Source organism: Neolamprologus brichardi, chromosome 8, assembly GCF_056152115.1.
Source record: "Neolamprologus brichardi isolate AB-2024 chromosome 8, ASM5615211v1, whole genome shotgun sequence".
Lineage (NCBI taxonomy): Eukaryota > Metazoa > Chordata > Actinopteri > Cichliformes > Cichlidae > Neolamprologus > Neolamprologus brichardi.
The window spans coordinates 23,897,265-23,912,339 of record NC_142111.1 but is presented as its reverse complement, the minus strand read 5'-3'; the positions used below and the strand labels follow the sequence as shown (position 1 = coordinate 23,912,339).

The 15,075-nt window shown below is 40.7% G+C and overlaps 1 protein-coding gene across 1 annotated transcript in view; it reads left to right on the top strand.

Moving 5' to 3' along the window:
• LOC102781465 (corticotropin-releasing hormone receptor 1-like) overlaps nt 1-15,075 on the top strand; it is a 135,532-nt gene that overhangs the window by 79,964 nt on the left and 40,493 nt on the right. The window contains exon 6 of the mRNA XM_087844919.1: nt 6,796-6,902. Within this exon, the coding sequence (XP_087701045.1) occupies nt 6,796-6,902 (107 nt within the window). The remainder of the gene's footprint in view (nt 1-6,795; nt 6,903-15,075) is intronic.

The following is a 15,075-nucleotide window of genomic DNA, read 5'->3' as shown; positions in this document are numbered from 1 at the left end:
ATGCTGAGCTGGCTATGTAGTGCACTGTTGTAGTGTAGTTGTGTTTGAGTCACTGTGGCTGTATCCCAATTCAGGGTCTGCAGCCTTAAAGGCCGCATTTTAAGGCCGATTACGTCACAGCGACGCGACGAAGGCTGTCCCAATTCGAAGGCTGCTCGAAATGCGGCCCTCAAATGCGTCCTTCATTTCCCTGAATTTTAAGGACGTGGCGGTGTAGACTTCGTGGCCCAACATATCCCAGAATGCATAGCGCGGCGGTGGGTGTGGATAATTTTACCGAAAAAAAACGGCGGATGAGGGGCGGCCTAAGAGTAAACTTTAAGTACTGAATATTATGTCACTTATTTATGTGCAAATGTTTAATAACGAAGAACATTAAAACATTACTGTTGGCCGCATGTCGGCAAAGTTATGTGACATTAGTGACGTTTGTACTAACTTGGTTTTAAAGCCTTTACTTTAAAATATACGCCGTTCAATAGTTGAGCTTAATCTTACAGAGAATGATCAAAGCTCATGTAGAAACAAACAAACAAATGAACAAAAGATTTTCTCCTTCATTTCTGTCAAACAAAGCTGTATGAAACGTTTCCAGCTGTTAGTATCATGGTTGCTAGGCAACCTGGGCAGCGCGACGGAGGCTAGACCGTCCCATTTCACAAGCCTCGCACTTCCGGCCTTAGCGGTCTTTAAGTACGCGGCCTTTGAGGATCGTTGAGGCTGCGTACTTTAAGGCTGCAGACCCTGAATTGGGATACAGCCTCAGTTTGCATTCTCTCCATTCGCTGCTCCACCTGGTGTTGACACCATCGGTAATTAGCGATCACATGGTTGGATCACCAGTATGGAGTTGACTGCCCAACTCTACACTGACTCCAAAATTACCAAAGAAAATCCAACTTTTGGAGCAGTCCAGACCAAACCAAGGCTGTACGTCCCACTGATGCGTCTGCTGTGTCTCTGTGGGTCATGCTAACTTGGCACTCTCAAACTTTGTTTAGGGGGAAACGATCCATCACACAAATCTGTTTATAACACTCTGATTAGTGCAAAGCTCCTTGCAGCTTTCCTAAAAGTGATCTTTGCACGAATCGTTTCAAACATCCTTTGCACCCAAAGCGAAATGCAGAAATTTGACACGTTGCATTAGCTGCATTAGTGATCTCCGGCGTGCTTAGCACGTTTGCTTTTTGTGACCTCGTCATTTCCCTGAAAAGGAGGTGAAAAGTGCGAAGTTGGCAATACACAAAAAGCCACAATAGGCTTATATAATCCAAAATCATCCTTTAACACAACAGCAATACCATGAGCTGACCTCAAAGAGCTGCTCACATCCTGAGAATCTGGCTGAGCTGAAGCGCTTCTCTGAGGACAAATGGTCCAAAACATCCAGGACATTGTGCAGGTCTACTGGCAACACCTGTCAGAGATAATTGATGCCAGAGTTATTAAATTAAGATATTTAATCCAAGGATTCAACAACTTTTTTCCACCAGATTTGTGAATGTTTCGTGTCATGCTCATAAATTGTGTGTGTCTTTACTTGTGATTTGGATAAAGCTCAGATCACATTTTATGAGTAATTAAAGCAGAAAATTCCACACGTACTCTTTTCTTGCCGCTAACCGCTCCTGTCGGTAATTACTCATTATTCCTTCTGTCACGTGACCTTTAAAATGTTCCCTTTAAACGATGGGAAACAAAAAGCCGACAGTCCTTTAACCGGTGCGCACGACATCCTGCTGTGAAGGAGGGACTTTTGACATATCTTGGATTTTTAACTGGTGTTTTTAATTAGTAATGATTCCTAATTGCATTGCATTCTATAATTAGAGCACGCATTGACGCTTTTCATAGCGCCGCCGCGCCGTGCAGGCGCTCTAACTGATTCAGCCACGGTTCGTAATCAGGTAGACACAGAGCACATGCTCGTTTTCATCATCAATATCGTATCAGGTTTCTTCTGCTTCTGTTATTGCTGCATTTGTTTTCTTCCACCGTGAGCATTTTAATGTGAGCGCTCGCATAGAAGGGGAGTTTTACACATGATTGCACATTATTTCACTCGTATTCATCATTTCACACACAACATAGACTGGTGCCCACTTTAGTCAGAGGCATTATCAGAGGAAAAGTTAAACATCAAAATCTTATATTTTTTCTTTTCCCTCTTGGAGCGCTCTCGGGGCTGCTGTTTATTTTTAACCTGACAGCTGCACATTAGACTTTAGTAAACTGGATCCATTTAAATATCAAAGGTTACTCTGAGTCCCATGGGCTAATCACACAGATGTGGACATGTTGAATTTTTACTGTAGTGATCTATCACACCAAAAATAAAGACAAAAATCCAGCTTTGCACCCCACAGCTCTGTCGTCTCCTCACAGACTCCTGTTTTCTCGTAGCCTCGCTTGCTTTTTGATTTCCCTTCGTTTCACATTTTCAACTGCTTTTGTTTGGACGCTTTGGTTTCCAGGTCTTTGGACTTTGTGTAGTTTAGTCCCTGAAAGGCTCACTTTTATTAGACTCAATCTTGCATCTGGGTGCTCTTTTGCATTTCACGGCACTTAATTTTTGGTTATTTTGTTCTGCTTTTAATATGTTTTTATGCCCTTGGAAGTCCTGTGAGCCTTTACATGTGATACTGAGCTATACAAATAAAACTGGAACAAAATCGCTGCACGTTTTGTCCGCCTGTCCCACATACTGAGACAGTGTCCGGCATTTTGACTGGATCTAGTTTATATAAACAAACACGCGGGTCAAACAGGTGTGCTAATAAACCTTAACAGACTGAACAGCAGCTGAAATCTCATTTTTGGGAATATTAAAAAAGCAATACTCAGGAGTGCATTTCAGCCTAAGTGTCCCACACAGCCACAGTCTTTGCCCCGTGTTTAGCTTCTTAGGATCTGATGAGGCTGAATGTGTTAAACTTCACAAACGAAGGATTTGTTGCCTTATATTTACTGAGATTTACCAAAGGAAGTAATTGGTAACTCAGTTTAAATGGGATTGTTTCAGACTCTGTTTAACAGCTGCACACAAAGAAACAGCATCTGTAACCTGGTTTAATCTGTGAGACTGAACAGCTTCTGTTTGAAGGTAGAAATCTGACTGAAAAAATGTAGCAGGGTTCGATCTGTAGTGAGGACACAGTGTGTGGACTGTAGTCGTGTGTACTAATGAGATAACTGATGACTAACAAAGGCATCATGGTGTAACTTTGACTGCAGTGAAAATGAGTGAAACTAGTTTTTAGTTTTTGTAGTTTTATTGCCACAAAGAAAATTTCCCTTCATAAAGTAAATGGCCTGTATTTGTATAGCGCTTTACTTAGTCCCTAAGGACCCCAAAGCACTTTACACACTCAGTCATCCACCCATTCACACACCCATTCACACACTGGTGATGGCAGCTACATTGTAGCCACAGCCACCCTGGGGCGCACTGACAGAGGCGAGGCTGCCGGACACTGGCGCCACCGGGCCCTCTGACCACCACCAGTAGGCAACGGGTGAAGTGTCTCGCCAAAGGACACAACGACCGAGACTGTCCAAGCCGGGGCTCAAACCGGCAACCTTCCGATTACAAGACGAACTCCCAACTCTTGAGCCACGATCGCCCGTGACCCGATATGTGGCGACCAGATAAAATATTAAATCCATGTGACAATGAGTGAAGTATCCGCCGGCAACACAAAGCCTCAACTTCAAGACAGGTTTATTGAAGCGACTGCTAATAAGAGCGTACGATCCTTTTGACTTAGACCTATGACAAGGTGCTGAATAATATTAGAGAGACACCGAGGCAGCCGAAGCCTGGAAGGTCTGCTAGCAACCAGCCGTCAGCCACAAGTACCTAAAATGTGTTTCCAAAAATTAATCTCGTTGGATGAATTTAAACTCCTTTTTGCATAAAAATGATTTTAAAAAACCTTCAAATAGAAATAAAATATGTCACTCACTCAAAAAATATTTATTCCCAAACAGCTGACTTTTCCATGTACTTTTTTTTGCATAAATATGTTACATTTAATGGAATTTGGTGAAATGAAATTTACTTGACTTGTATACAATTAGTTTATACCAACTTATTTTCCTTAATGATTAAAATAAACTTCTTTTTTATAAAGTTCATCTGCATTTTACTCAAAATTATTGCTTCATGTCCACAAGGGCAAAGAATCAGTTTTTTCAGTGTGGATAAAGGAAACCCTTTTGATAGTGTGATAAATGGCATCAGTAGAGCCATTTGTCTTTTAAATGATTGTCTCTGTCTCATGAGCGACCAGAGCCTCGAGCTTTCCCAAACAATTCTTATTTGTTCCTTAAAATATGCCAACCTTTAACCACAGAGGTGGGCGGTCAGAAAAAGAGCTCATATGACTTCTTCGCATGGATCATGAGTCTCATCACCCAGTCCTAGAAATATCCCTTCAAGGATCTATCAGAAAAACATCTTCCAATAAAGCAGCAGAGAGACGGCTGGCTGGAGTTTTTAGTCACAACAACATTTGTCCAGCACAGATTTAGAAGTTGAAGATTAGAGCCGTTGGACTAAAATATAGTGAATGGGACGCATGACGTTTTTCAGTGTGGATGAGGCAGGGATTAAACATGCCCACGCTTAATCTCAGCGTAGACACCAGTAGGTTACATAAATCCACTTACAGCACAGATTACTGTTGGTCGAGGGGGGTGGGAATCTGATCACAATGGATTTCTGAGGCACAGACAGTGGGCTTAGGCACCGATTTGCAGGAAGATGGGTCTGTGTTTACGTGAAATCTTATCACAAGGCCTCATGTGGATTCTCCATATGTGAGCGTGTGCAAAATCAAATGCTTCCCAGTATTCCTGTTTCCAAACCAGGAGTGGATCCAGAGGGGCGGCACAAGCCCCCATGAAATCTGGTTGGCCCTCCTGCAAGGCTCAGGGATTACTAGCCCCTGGACCACATCCTCTGTTTACATCTCCTGTTGGAAAGTTGGCTCCAGAAAGAATATGCACAATCACTGCTGAGGAGACATAAAACAGCAACAGAAGAACAACAAAGAGATGCAGAAATGCCAAAAGGAGAGGTGTAAAATAATAAAGCCACAGTGAGATCACCAGTGCCAGAGAGGCACCAAATGAACACAAATGTGGATAAAATGAACTGCTGAGAGGCACAAACGCACAAAAGAAGTCTACAAAATGACTGCGAAGTGAAAATAATACCACGGAGAGACTCGGAACAGCAAATAACATTTACTAAAAGCAAAAGGAATTCAAAACTCCCCCCAAAATGGCACCAAAGATGTGTAACACTTCCACTAAGAGACACACAAGTACCCTGAAATTACATAAATTGAATGCAAATGTATGAGCCAGAGTGCCAGAAGATGGAAACACAAGATTAGGGATGACACAAAATGACTGCAAAAGACACTAAAAGAATAAAGGTCTAAAGAACTACACAGAGACACAAAAACAACCAGAAAATAAAAGAAAATTTAGACAAAATTATGCTCAAGTATCACAAGGATGTGTTAAATAATCCACATGAACACACAAACAGACCAAAAAGACAGAAATACCCCCAAAATATATAAAATGTCAGCAAAGAAATGTAAAATTATTTTAAGGCTATTCAAAATGATTTGAAAGATACAAACATAAATAGTCGCAATTTAAAAATACATAAACCAGCAACAAATAGATACATTTCTAAAAAGCCGAGCAAAATGAATATAAAGGGGAAACCGACCCAAGAACTTACTGAATGGCTACAAACTTCTACAAAGACACCAAAAAAAGACAAAAGTGACAAAAACAAGATCAAAAAATAAGATTTTAGAAGAAGAAAAACTAAATGTACAAAAATGGAAACTGACACAAATGTACCACCAAACAAAGTGCCTAAGATGGGAAAAGCACAATTTAAAAGAAAAATAGAAAGACTGCAGAAGGATGTTGTGAAATATGGGCTGAGAGTGATGAGTAAACCTTCCACAAAGAGATCCAAAAGTTACATAAAAATACTCCACAAGTACCACAAAATGATCGAAAATGACTGCAAATGAACAGAAAACAGACAAAAGAGACAAAACAACAATAAAGAAAATGACAGGAAAATAAGAGTTATTGCACAAAGGCTGAAGAGAGTCCAAGAATTCACAACAATTTGCAAAACTTGCACAAAAAAACTCACAAACATAAAAAAGTTAGTTTAAGAAATGTGAAAAACAAAAGCCATTAATCGATACAAAACCACTTCGAAAAGATGCAAATGTAACACAAAGTTAAAGACACAAAATGACAAGAAAAAGCTGCAAAAAGCTGCACAAATATCTGCACAAAAAGGCCACAAAGAAAAAATGCAAACAGCATAATAAACATTGCAGTTTTGCTCATTTTTCTGCTGTAACACAGTGAGACCTGTTACGTTTGTGTTCGTTTAGACTCATTTTTGTCTAAATCCATCCACAGCTGTAGGATATTTAGAGATATTATTCCATATTTGAATATTTACCATTATTTTGGGGTTCGTTTATTGCCAGAAATACACAGTTTAACAATTAATTATGAACAGCTTTGCATTCAGATTTAAATTGAGCCTTGACAGCCCTGTTGGGAATGCTAACACCCACTCCTGTTTAAAATCACAGCGGGAGTCATCCGTCAAAAATCGAAAAAATAAAAGAGGCTTTTTCGCCCTTTGAAGCGTCCTGTCTTATCCAGAGAGAAGAAAATAAGAACTGTTTCTGTGAATCAAAAGACTCATCCTGTGTTTCTCTTCTTCTTCTGCAGAAAAAAAGCAAGATGCACTACCAAATAGCCGTGATCATAAACTTCCTGGGTCACTGCATCTCCATGGTGGCGCTGCTCATAGCCTTCTTCCTCTTCTTGTGTTTGAGGTAAGTGTTGGTCTCGCTGCCACCAGTCCACTGATAATCCCCGATGTGACAGAGACGTCAGTATTTTCCAGATCCCAGTAGGTTCAAAGCGTCTCTGGTTCTTATTCAAAAACCCATTTGGTCATGGGATGAAACCTCCCCTATCTCAATCCCGCAGATGTAAAAAGGGTTTAGACGCCCGCAAAAACTAGGGCACATTTCACCCCACAATTGGGAATAATAGACCCGTCTCAAAACCGGGAGAAAACAGTCTCACGGAGGCCTGCCGGGACAATCGGTGGAGGCGGGAAAGGGTTTCTCTGGCAAACCGAAATAAGCCGTGCATTAACGAGAGAAAGGTCTTAGCACCCTCGACAGCCGGGGCTGTTATCGATCGCCGAGACACCCCCGGGGAGTGAGAAAAGCGTGAAAGGGCACAGAGAGACATAATAAGTAGAAGCTCTACAGGATAGCATTTATGCACAACCTGTGTTTGTGGGCCACAGTGGCATGAATAGAGAGAGGGGGAGGAAGACGTGTCAGGCAGCTAAAAATGGCAGCTGAAGGAGTTTGGCATTTATTACTTACCTTCTTCACTTTGTAAAGAAACTGAGAACCATTTAAAGGAAAGCTGTCTGATGGAGGGAAACGCCGAGGCTGCTGTGCACTGGTGTGGATCTGGGAGGAAGGAGAGGAGCGCAGGGAAGAGCGAGGCGTAATGTTCATTATAAAACAGTGCAATGAGCAGTTTGGCGTGTTTCTTGATAATCTTACTATAAAAGACAGTTTGAAGGGATTCTTTCCACAGAAGCTCACGAGTCTCCCGCTTAATCTAACAACAATGCAGATTTATGCCGCAGACATGAAGTTTAATAAGTTCTGACTGTTTCCAAGAGCTGCATTCATAATCTCCTGTTATTTATCAGAATGGCACATTCCTCGGGTTTGTGCTGGTTTTGAATTCTTTGTGAAAATATGAATTCGAGCTTCAACGGTTTGAAATTTAGGTTATTGTTTGGATTTTTCTCTTTTAGTTGATCTTAGGCTTCATTTCCTGTGACGTCACAGGTTTTTGATGGTTATTCTAGCGATCAGTCTCAGTTTTGCATCGTGTATTTCAGTTCATGTGTTGGTTTAATTTTGTCCTCCAGGATTCCTTCATCTCTGTTCCCATGTTCACTTTGTTTTGGGCTGTTTTCTTATCTCACACTTATTAAGTGTTAGCACCCAGGTCTGTTTCATTCGCCTTCGGTTACTTCTTGTTTTACTTTGATAGGGTTTTTATTTCTGCTTCCTGTTTGTCTCCCATCAGTTTTATTTATAAATCCTCAAATATCAGTAACAGTCGCTTCAAGGCACTTTATATTGTAAGGTAAGGACCTGTCAAGATTAGAGAGAAAACAACAACAATCAGACAGCCCCCTATGAGCAGGCACTCGGCGACAGTGGGAAGGAAGAAATCTCTTTTAACAGGAAGGAAGCTTAGGCAGAGCCAAGCTCAGGGAACGGCGGCCATGTGCACAACCGAAAGACACGCTGTGAAAAAGAGCCAGATGATGATTAAATGCAGGGAGCTGTATAAACACAGCCAGCAGCCCTGACTATATGCTTTATCAAAAAGGAAGGTTTTAAGCCCAATGTCAAAAGAAGACAGGGGTGTTTGTCTCCTGAATCCAAACTGGGAGCTGGTCCAGAGAAGAGGGGCCTGAAATCTGGAGGCTCCAAAGAACCAGAAGTAAACCAGCACTTTAAAGTGTTTTATTGTTGTCATGTGGTGCTTTGAGGTCATTAAGATAAGATGGGGCCTGATTAAAACCTTGTATGTGAGTTAAATTAGCTTCTTAATCTGACAGGGAGCCAATGAAGAGGAGCCAGCATGGGAGAAATATGCTCTGTCCTTCTAGTCCCTGTCATTCTCTTCACTTGTCTCATTACCCTCCTGCTGCTCCTTCCATAATCAGCCCTCTTTGATTATCCCATCTTCCACTTCAGGCTTTCTCAAAAGTGTCTGTTATGTTTGGTTATGCTCCCCGTGCATTACCCTCCACGAGTGCCTGGATTTGATTTGTCTTTGTTTGACATTTTAGACTTCTGGAATTTGTTGAGTCCTAAGTGAAAGACTGTTTAAAAACAAGCCATGTGTGGGTGTAGTCCAATAATCCGCACAGTAAACTGTTTGATTACTAATGTCTGTTAATAAATGATTATCTTTGGATTTTGAGCTGTAAGACAAAAGAAGGAATTTTACTTATTCTGCTTAATAAGGACAAGTATGTGGCATGAACTATGCTACACACCACAGCATCTGCAGTGCCCATCCTTAGCTGAGCTTTTACAACGCAGGAGTCAATAAGCAACATAATCCGTGGAATAAATATACACATTAAGAAATACTAGTCTCAGAGCACAGCTGAGATATAGATCAGCGGGACAGCACAGGACGCAAGCTGCAGCATAATAAGGCCCCATTTAACAAGGCTGCACATTATTCATGACTGTTCCCAATTTAAAAACACCAAACAGGAAACTGTGTGTCCCGAAATGAGGATTTACATAATGGCACCTTTCAATTTCCAGTAGATGTTACTGAGCCAGAGCTTTCAGAAGAACCAGGAGGTCTGTGAGCACCTGATGAGCCTGATTATCTGAACTTTGCATATTTAATTTATTAAGAACAATTTTCAATTCAGTACAATTCAATGTTATTTATACAGCACCAAATCACAGCAACAGTCGCCTCAAGGCTCTTTATATTATAAGGTCGACCCTACAATAATACAAACAGAGAAAAACCCAACAATCACACGACCCTCTATGAGCAGCACTTTGGCGACAGTGGGAAGGAAAAACTCCCTTTTAACAGGAAGAAACCTCCAGCAGAACCAGGCTCAGGGAGGGGAGGGGCCATCTGCTGCGACCGGTTGGGGTGAGAGAAGGAAGACAGGATAAAGACATGCTGTGGAAGAGAGACAGAGATTAATTAGAGGTGGGAATCACCATACATCCCACGATATGATATTATCACAATACTTAACGCACGATACGATATTATTGCAATTTTTAAAAATATTTTGCGATATTCAGATTCTGTACATAAAGGTAAACTTTATCAATATTCATTTTCTCTAATATCAAAGTCTCACACTCAGTCTTTCTCTCATTTCAGTTTTATTGTTGACAAACTGAACGGTTTGTATTACAGTCTAGTCCAACTTAACTGAATCAACCATCTGGTACAATTATAGCTATTCTGAACTATGCAGTTTATGAAAACTATGCAGCCCCTTCAGCAACTGAAGAATTTGAAAGTAAATTAAAACAAAATATAATTTTACATTAAATAAAAAAGTTTTAAACTTAATTAAAATAAAACATGTCTTAAATTAAAATAAGTAAACTGTCATGTTTATTGCTGCCAAAAACAAGTTAAACACATTTGGACAGTGAAGGAATGTCAGGATTCTTGCTCAGAAAAAGGATCAACATGCTCTGAAGTCAGAGCACAAAAACATTTTTGTAACAAAATATCGATTTCTGCTGTCCCTGTATCCATACATTATTAGCAAACAAAATATCACGATACACAGTATCCATTTTTTTCCCCACCCCTAAGATTAATAACATGTAACTCAATGCAGAGACTCTATTAACACATAGTGAGTGAGAAACAATCAGTTTGTCATTAGTTAAACCTTCTTCGTAGCAGGTTAGACTCCCTTTTGTCAGCTGCTGCAAATCCATGATGAGAATCTCATGTTCTCATCTCATGAGATTAGTGATTGTGGAGGCCGTCTGAATACATTAAACCCATTGTCCTGTTCAAGAAACCAGTTTGAGATGATTTGAGGTTTGTGACATGTTGTGTTATCCTGCTGGATGCAGTCATCAGGAGATGGGTACACTGTGGTCTTAAAATGATGCCCGTGGTCAGCAACAACATTCAAATTAGCGCTACCATCTGAATGCTGCAGCACTGTTGCATGATGGAACACTCAGACCAGCCCATGCCACGTTCAGGGTCACTTAAATAACTGTTATTCCCAGTTCTGATGCTTAATTTAGCCTTCAGCGGGTCGTCGTGACCATGTCTGCTTATCTAAATGCATTGTGATTACCTGAGTAGTTCCACCAATCACTTAAAACATACACAGTTTATTTGTTTGTTTGTTTTGTTTATTTTTAGCTGACAAACAAGGATCAGGCTGAAGTCATTAAGTAATCTGAACGAATGGAATATTTCTATCCAATTAAAATGAATGCGCTTTTTTTGCGTACCTGAAAGCGAGGTGCCTTCAGGTACGCTCAAATGGACCTCGGGATAATTAGTTGACTTCAGTTTTAAATGAGGTCGTCTGTCGCTTTGAACCCTAACCGAAGAACGCCAGCAGCATGAAGAAGTATCAATTAATGTGTTCAATTAACCACCACCACCCGAAGGCCTCTGTCTTTAACAGATAACAGATAGCGCCTGGTCTTGTTTTTATCAAAGACACAAGCAGTTTAAGTAACCCTACACAAGCTTTAGTAGATCACAAATCAAACCATTTTAAATGAAAGCAAGCAAAACACAACAAAGTCTAATAAATCTTAAGAGCATGTAGCAAAAATTTAGGGTAATCTTCCTCCTAAACACTCAGTCGTTCCTTTCCATCATTTATCGTGTGCTACAAACTTGCAGAGAATACTGTTGGTGTTACTGTGATTAAGGTGGATGGAGTATTTGTTCCTGTTGTTTCTGTAGACAAAGGTCCGATAACCTCACTGTTTCTCAAATATCTGCTCCAGTGACTGGAAAATAGGAAGAGGCGAGTGTTACTGAGGAGTGTTTCTGAAGTTAAAGATGTTTTTCCGAGCAGAAATGTCAAAAGCAGCTGTGGGTTGTCCAACTTTAAACTTAACAAGCAGCGTGAATGGGACAAAGCAGGAAATTGGAAGAAACGCTGCTTAATTGGCCATCATTTTAAAATTTTTGGTGCTGACCACCAGTGTTGGTCAAGTTACTTGGAAAAAGTAATCTGTAACTAATTACTGATTACTTCCCCCCAAAAAAATCCCGTTACTTTACTGATTACTTATTTTCAAAAGTAATTACTTAGTTACTTAGTTACTTTTTAAAAACACGATTTACAACCTGAATAGGTGATAAAGCGATAGATCTTTCAGCCCAATTCTACTTTTTCTACATAATCCATCATACAAAATGTAATCAAATGGAAAAGTCTCTTTTTAAAACTTGTTTTATTAGTTTTAATCTTTTAACTTTATGCATCAAGCAAAAATTTAATTATATGCACCATTCTCTGACTGGAAGAAATTTGTTTACCATTTAAACCTATTTTCTGCACATTCCAGCACATAAAATAAAATATTTTTGTGTGTTTACACTCAGTCTTTCAAATAGATGCAAGTAAAACACAGCAGAAAATAAATAAAGTCAAAGACTAGCGGTCCTGTTGCTCTATTTTCACCTGTAAAGCAGGAGTGGGGTAGGCGGAGGTTTACCCTGGTGCAGGTGTGCAGCGGTCAGTGGAAGAATCCGCAAGTTTCTCTGTGAATTTCCCATTACGTCGTTGCGCACTCTGTGTTTGCTCGGAACTTTAGGAAGTTAAGTTTTCTTCCCACACACAACGGACACTAATGTTTTTGTCACTTTTTATGGAATCAAACTCAAAGTAAGGTCAGTACTTCCACGCTTTAAACGCTGCACGCTCATACTCTCTCCCGCACTCGATATATGAGCCATTGTTGATCTGCACACAGCTGTTGTCGCGAACGTTGCACTCGCTTACGTCACTGTCATGAGACATTCTCGCAAAAAAATCACGGTTTTAGTAACGCAGTAACACAGCGTTCCTACGGGAAAGTAACGGTAATCTAATTACCGTTTTTGCAATAGTAATCCCCTACTTTACTCGTTACTTGAAAAAAGTAATCGGATTACAGTAACGCGTTACGCGTTACTGCCCATCTCTGCTGACCACATCCAAGTATCAGGTTGTGCAGCTGGTCGCTATGCAGATGGCCGAGTGCAGCATTGTTGTGGATTATTTCGTGGCACAAAACACACTTTTGCACCTAATTTGGAAAAAATGTGATAAAATATGAAGAGCAAAAGGTAAAAAAAATACAGTAATTTTAATATTTCATACACTGTAGTACCATCAGGTGGTAAAGTTGTACAGAGACCTATCAGTCGAAACGACCAAAGTGCTCGTTGGAGCAGGCCTCAAGTGGCCATTAGAGGAACTGCAGTTTGCATACTTTGAAGTTGCTGCTTATTGTGAACATCTGACCTAAATTTAACTATGAAGTGAAGACTTATGAGATCTATACTGCAATCATAATGTTCTTTAATCTGGAGCAAAAACTGGGGAGTGAGTTGGAAAACAAATAAATAATAAGGCCTGCAGGAAAGCAGTCATTGTGTTTTGCACCTAACAGCAAATAGAAAATGTAATTTGTGTTTATGCTTCAAAGGCAAAGGTACGCAGAGAAGTAAAAGTCCTGCACCAGCAATAAAAGTCAGGAGGAAGAGAAGTTGGCTTTCAGAGTCTCCATCAGAAAGCAGCAGCTGCAAAATCCTGAAGTTACAGCAGGTCGTACCTCCTCATACTTCATTTCCTTTTATGTGACAAAGAACACCTCCATTTCTCCCCTTCCTGGACACATTTACGCACTGATCCCTGGCAATAAAACCCCTGTTATCACGCAGCATATGGCACCTCTTCAACAGAAAACATTCAGCTCCCTGATTTTAGCCGGCTGACTTGTTTATATAAAAAAGCATGTGTTCATGTGAGTGTCAACAAACGTGACACATGTCTTGCTCAAGGACCGTTTGAGAGAAGCCAGTAAATAACCATCCCTGCGACGAGCGAACATGCAGCTCTACCTGCTGAGCAGCTGCTGCCCCACTTTGGTTGATGCCTATAAATACCCAGCTGTAAAAACTGTCATTTCAGTTCAGTTATTCATCCAAAACTGACCCAGAATCAGAAAGTGGAACTCATTCAGCCTCCTAAATGTTGTATCAGGTTTCTAAGAGTTATAGCTGTCACTGGTGGCACATGTAACAGCATCTTAAACCGGGTGTTTCTTACTGAAATGCACCTCAGGATTGGCACGTTTTTCCTACATGCGCGGACAAATCTATAACACCGACTCCTCGAGTTGATCTGACTGCAGTGAATCTTAGCCTCAGTGGAGCTCCTCACTGCAGACTGTGAGTGTGCTACATGGCGTAATACTTACAGTGAAAAGCTTACTGTGCAATAATTCAGGTTTAAAAAAAAAAACAGGCCACCCGGGCCACTTGGATTACCAGGGATCCATCTTCTTACCGTTCACACTGTCAAAACTGTGAACTGTGAACGCTGAGAGTTAAGTTTTGTGCTCCAAATTTATCTGGAAGAAACTCTCAGAGAGACAGAAATCCGAACCGTCCTCATTTAAGAGAGGGGCACAGCGGCGGTAAAGTCAGCAAATCTTCTAAAATGTCATCGTGATCTTACCTGCATACCAAACAGTGTCTGCAGCAGAATCACTGGGAACACGGTGGCCATGCTGAGCATAAATCCAGCACCATCCGAGCTGAGACCACATTTCTATTTTCAGCAGAAGACTGAACATCGTTTCCTCTGGAGAATCTTCATTTTTCCTGGTGTGTCAAATGGATTATTACATCTGCCAAGAGGGTTATGTTCTTGTCGTCTGTCAGTCTCTCCTCCTGTTTGCAGGATTTGGGAAAACTACCCGGCAAACATTTTGACGTTGAGTACCTGCCAGATGACCGTCTTTTCTCAACGCCTAGTCTCGGTGGAAAAGTCGACATCAGCGACAGAACGTCAATGACATAATGTCTGGGACAAAAAATGTGTACGATAAATGTTTTATTTAATCCTTTTATCAATAAATGGAGAAAAAAACGTTAAACAAAGCTTTAAAAATCGTGTTAGGACAGCTACCATGACAGCAACTCAAACTGGCACCGTCTCATTTTCCTGTCAACAGAAAAGGAGGACACTGATTGGTCAAGGAGCCAATTCCTTTGTAGTGTTGACTGGTTATAACTTCATATTAGTAGCACTGTCACTGGCTTTTTATATTAAGATACTCAAAATCAATTGGACAAACGAAAAGCGCACCATCCGCTCCGAGCTCCCTGACCTGCACTCAATCTACAGCAGGCGGTGCT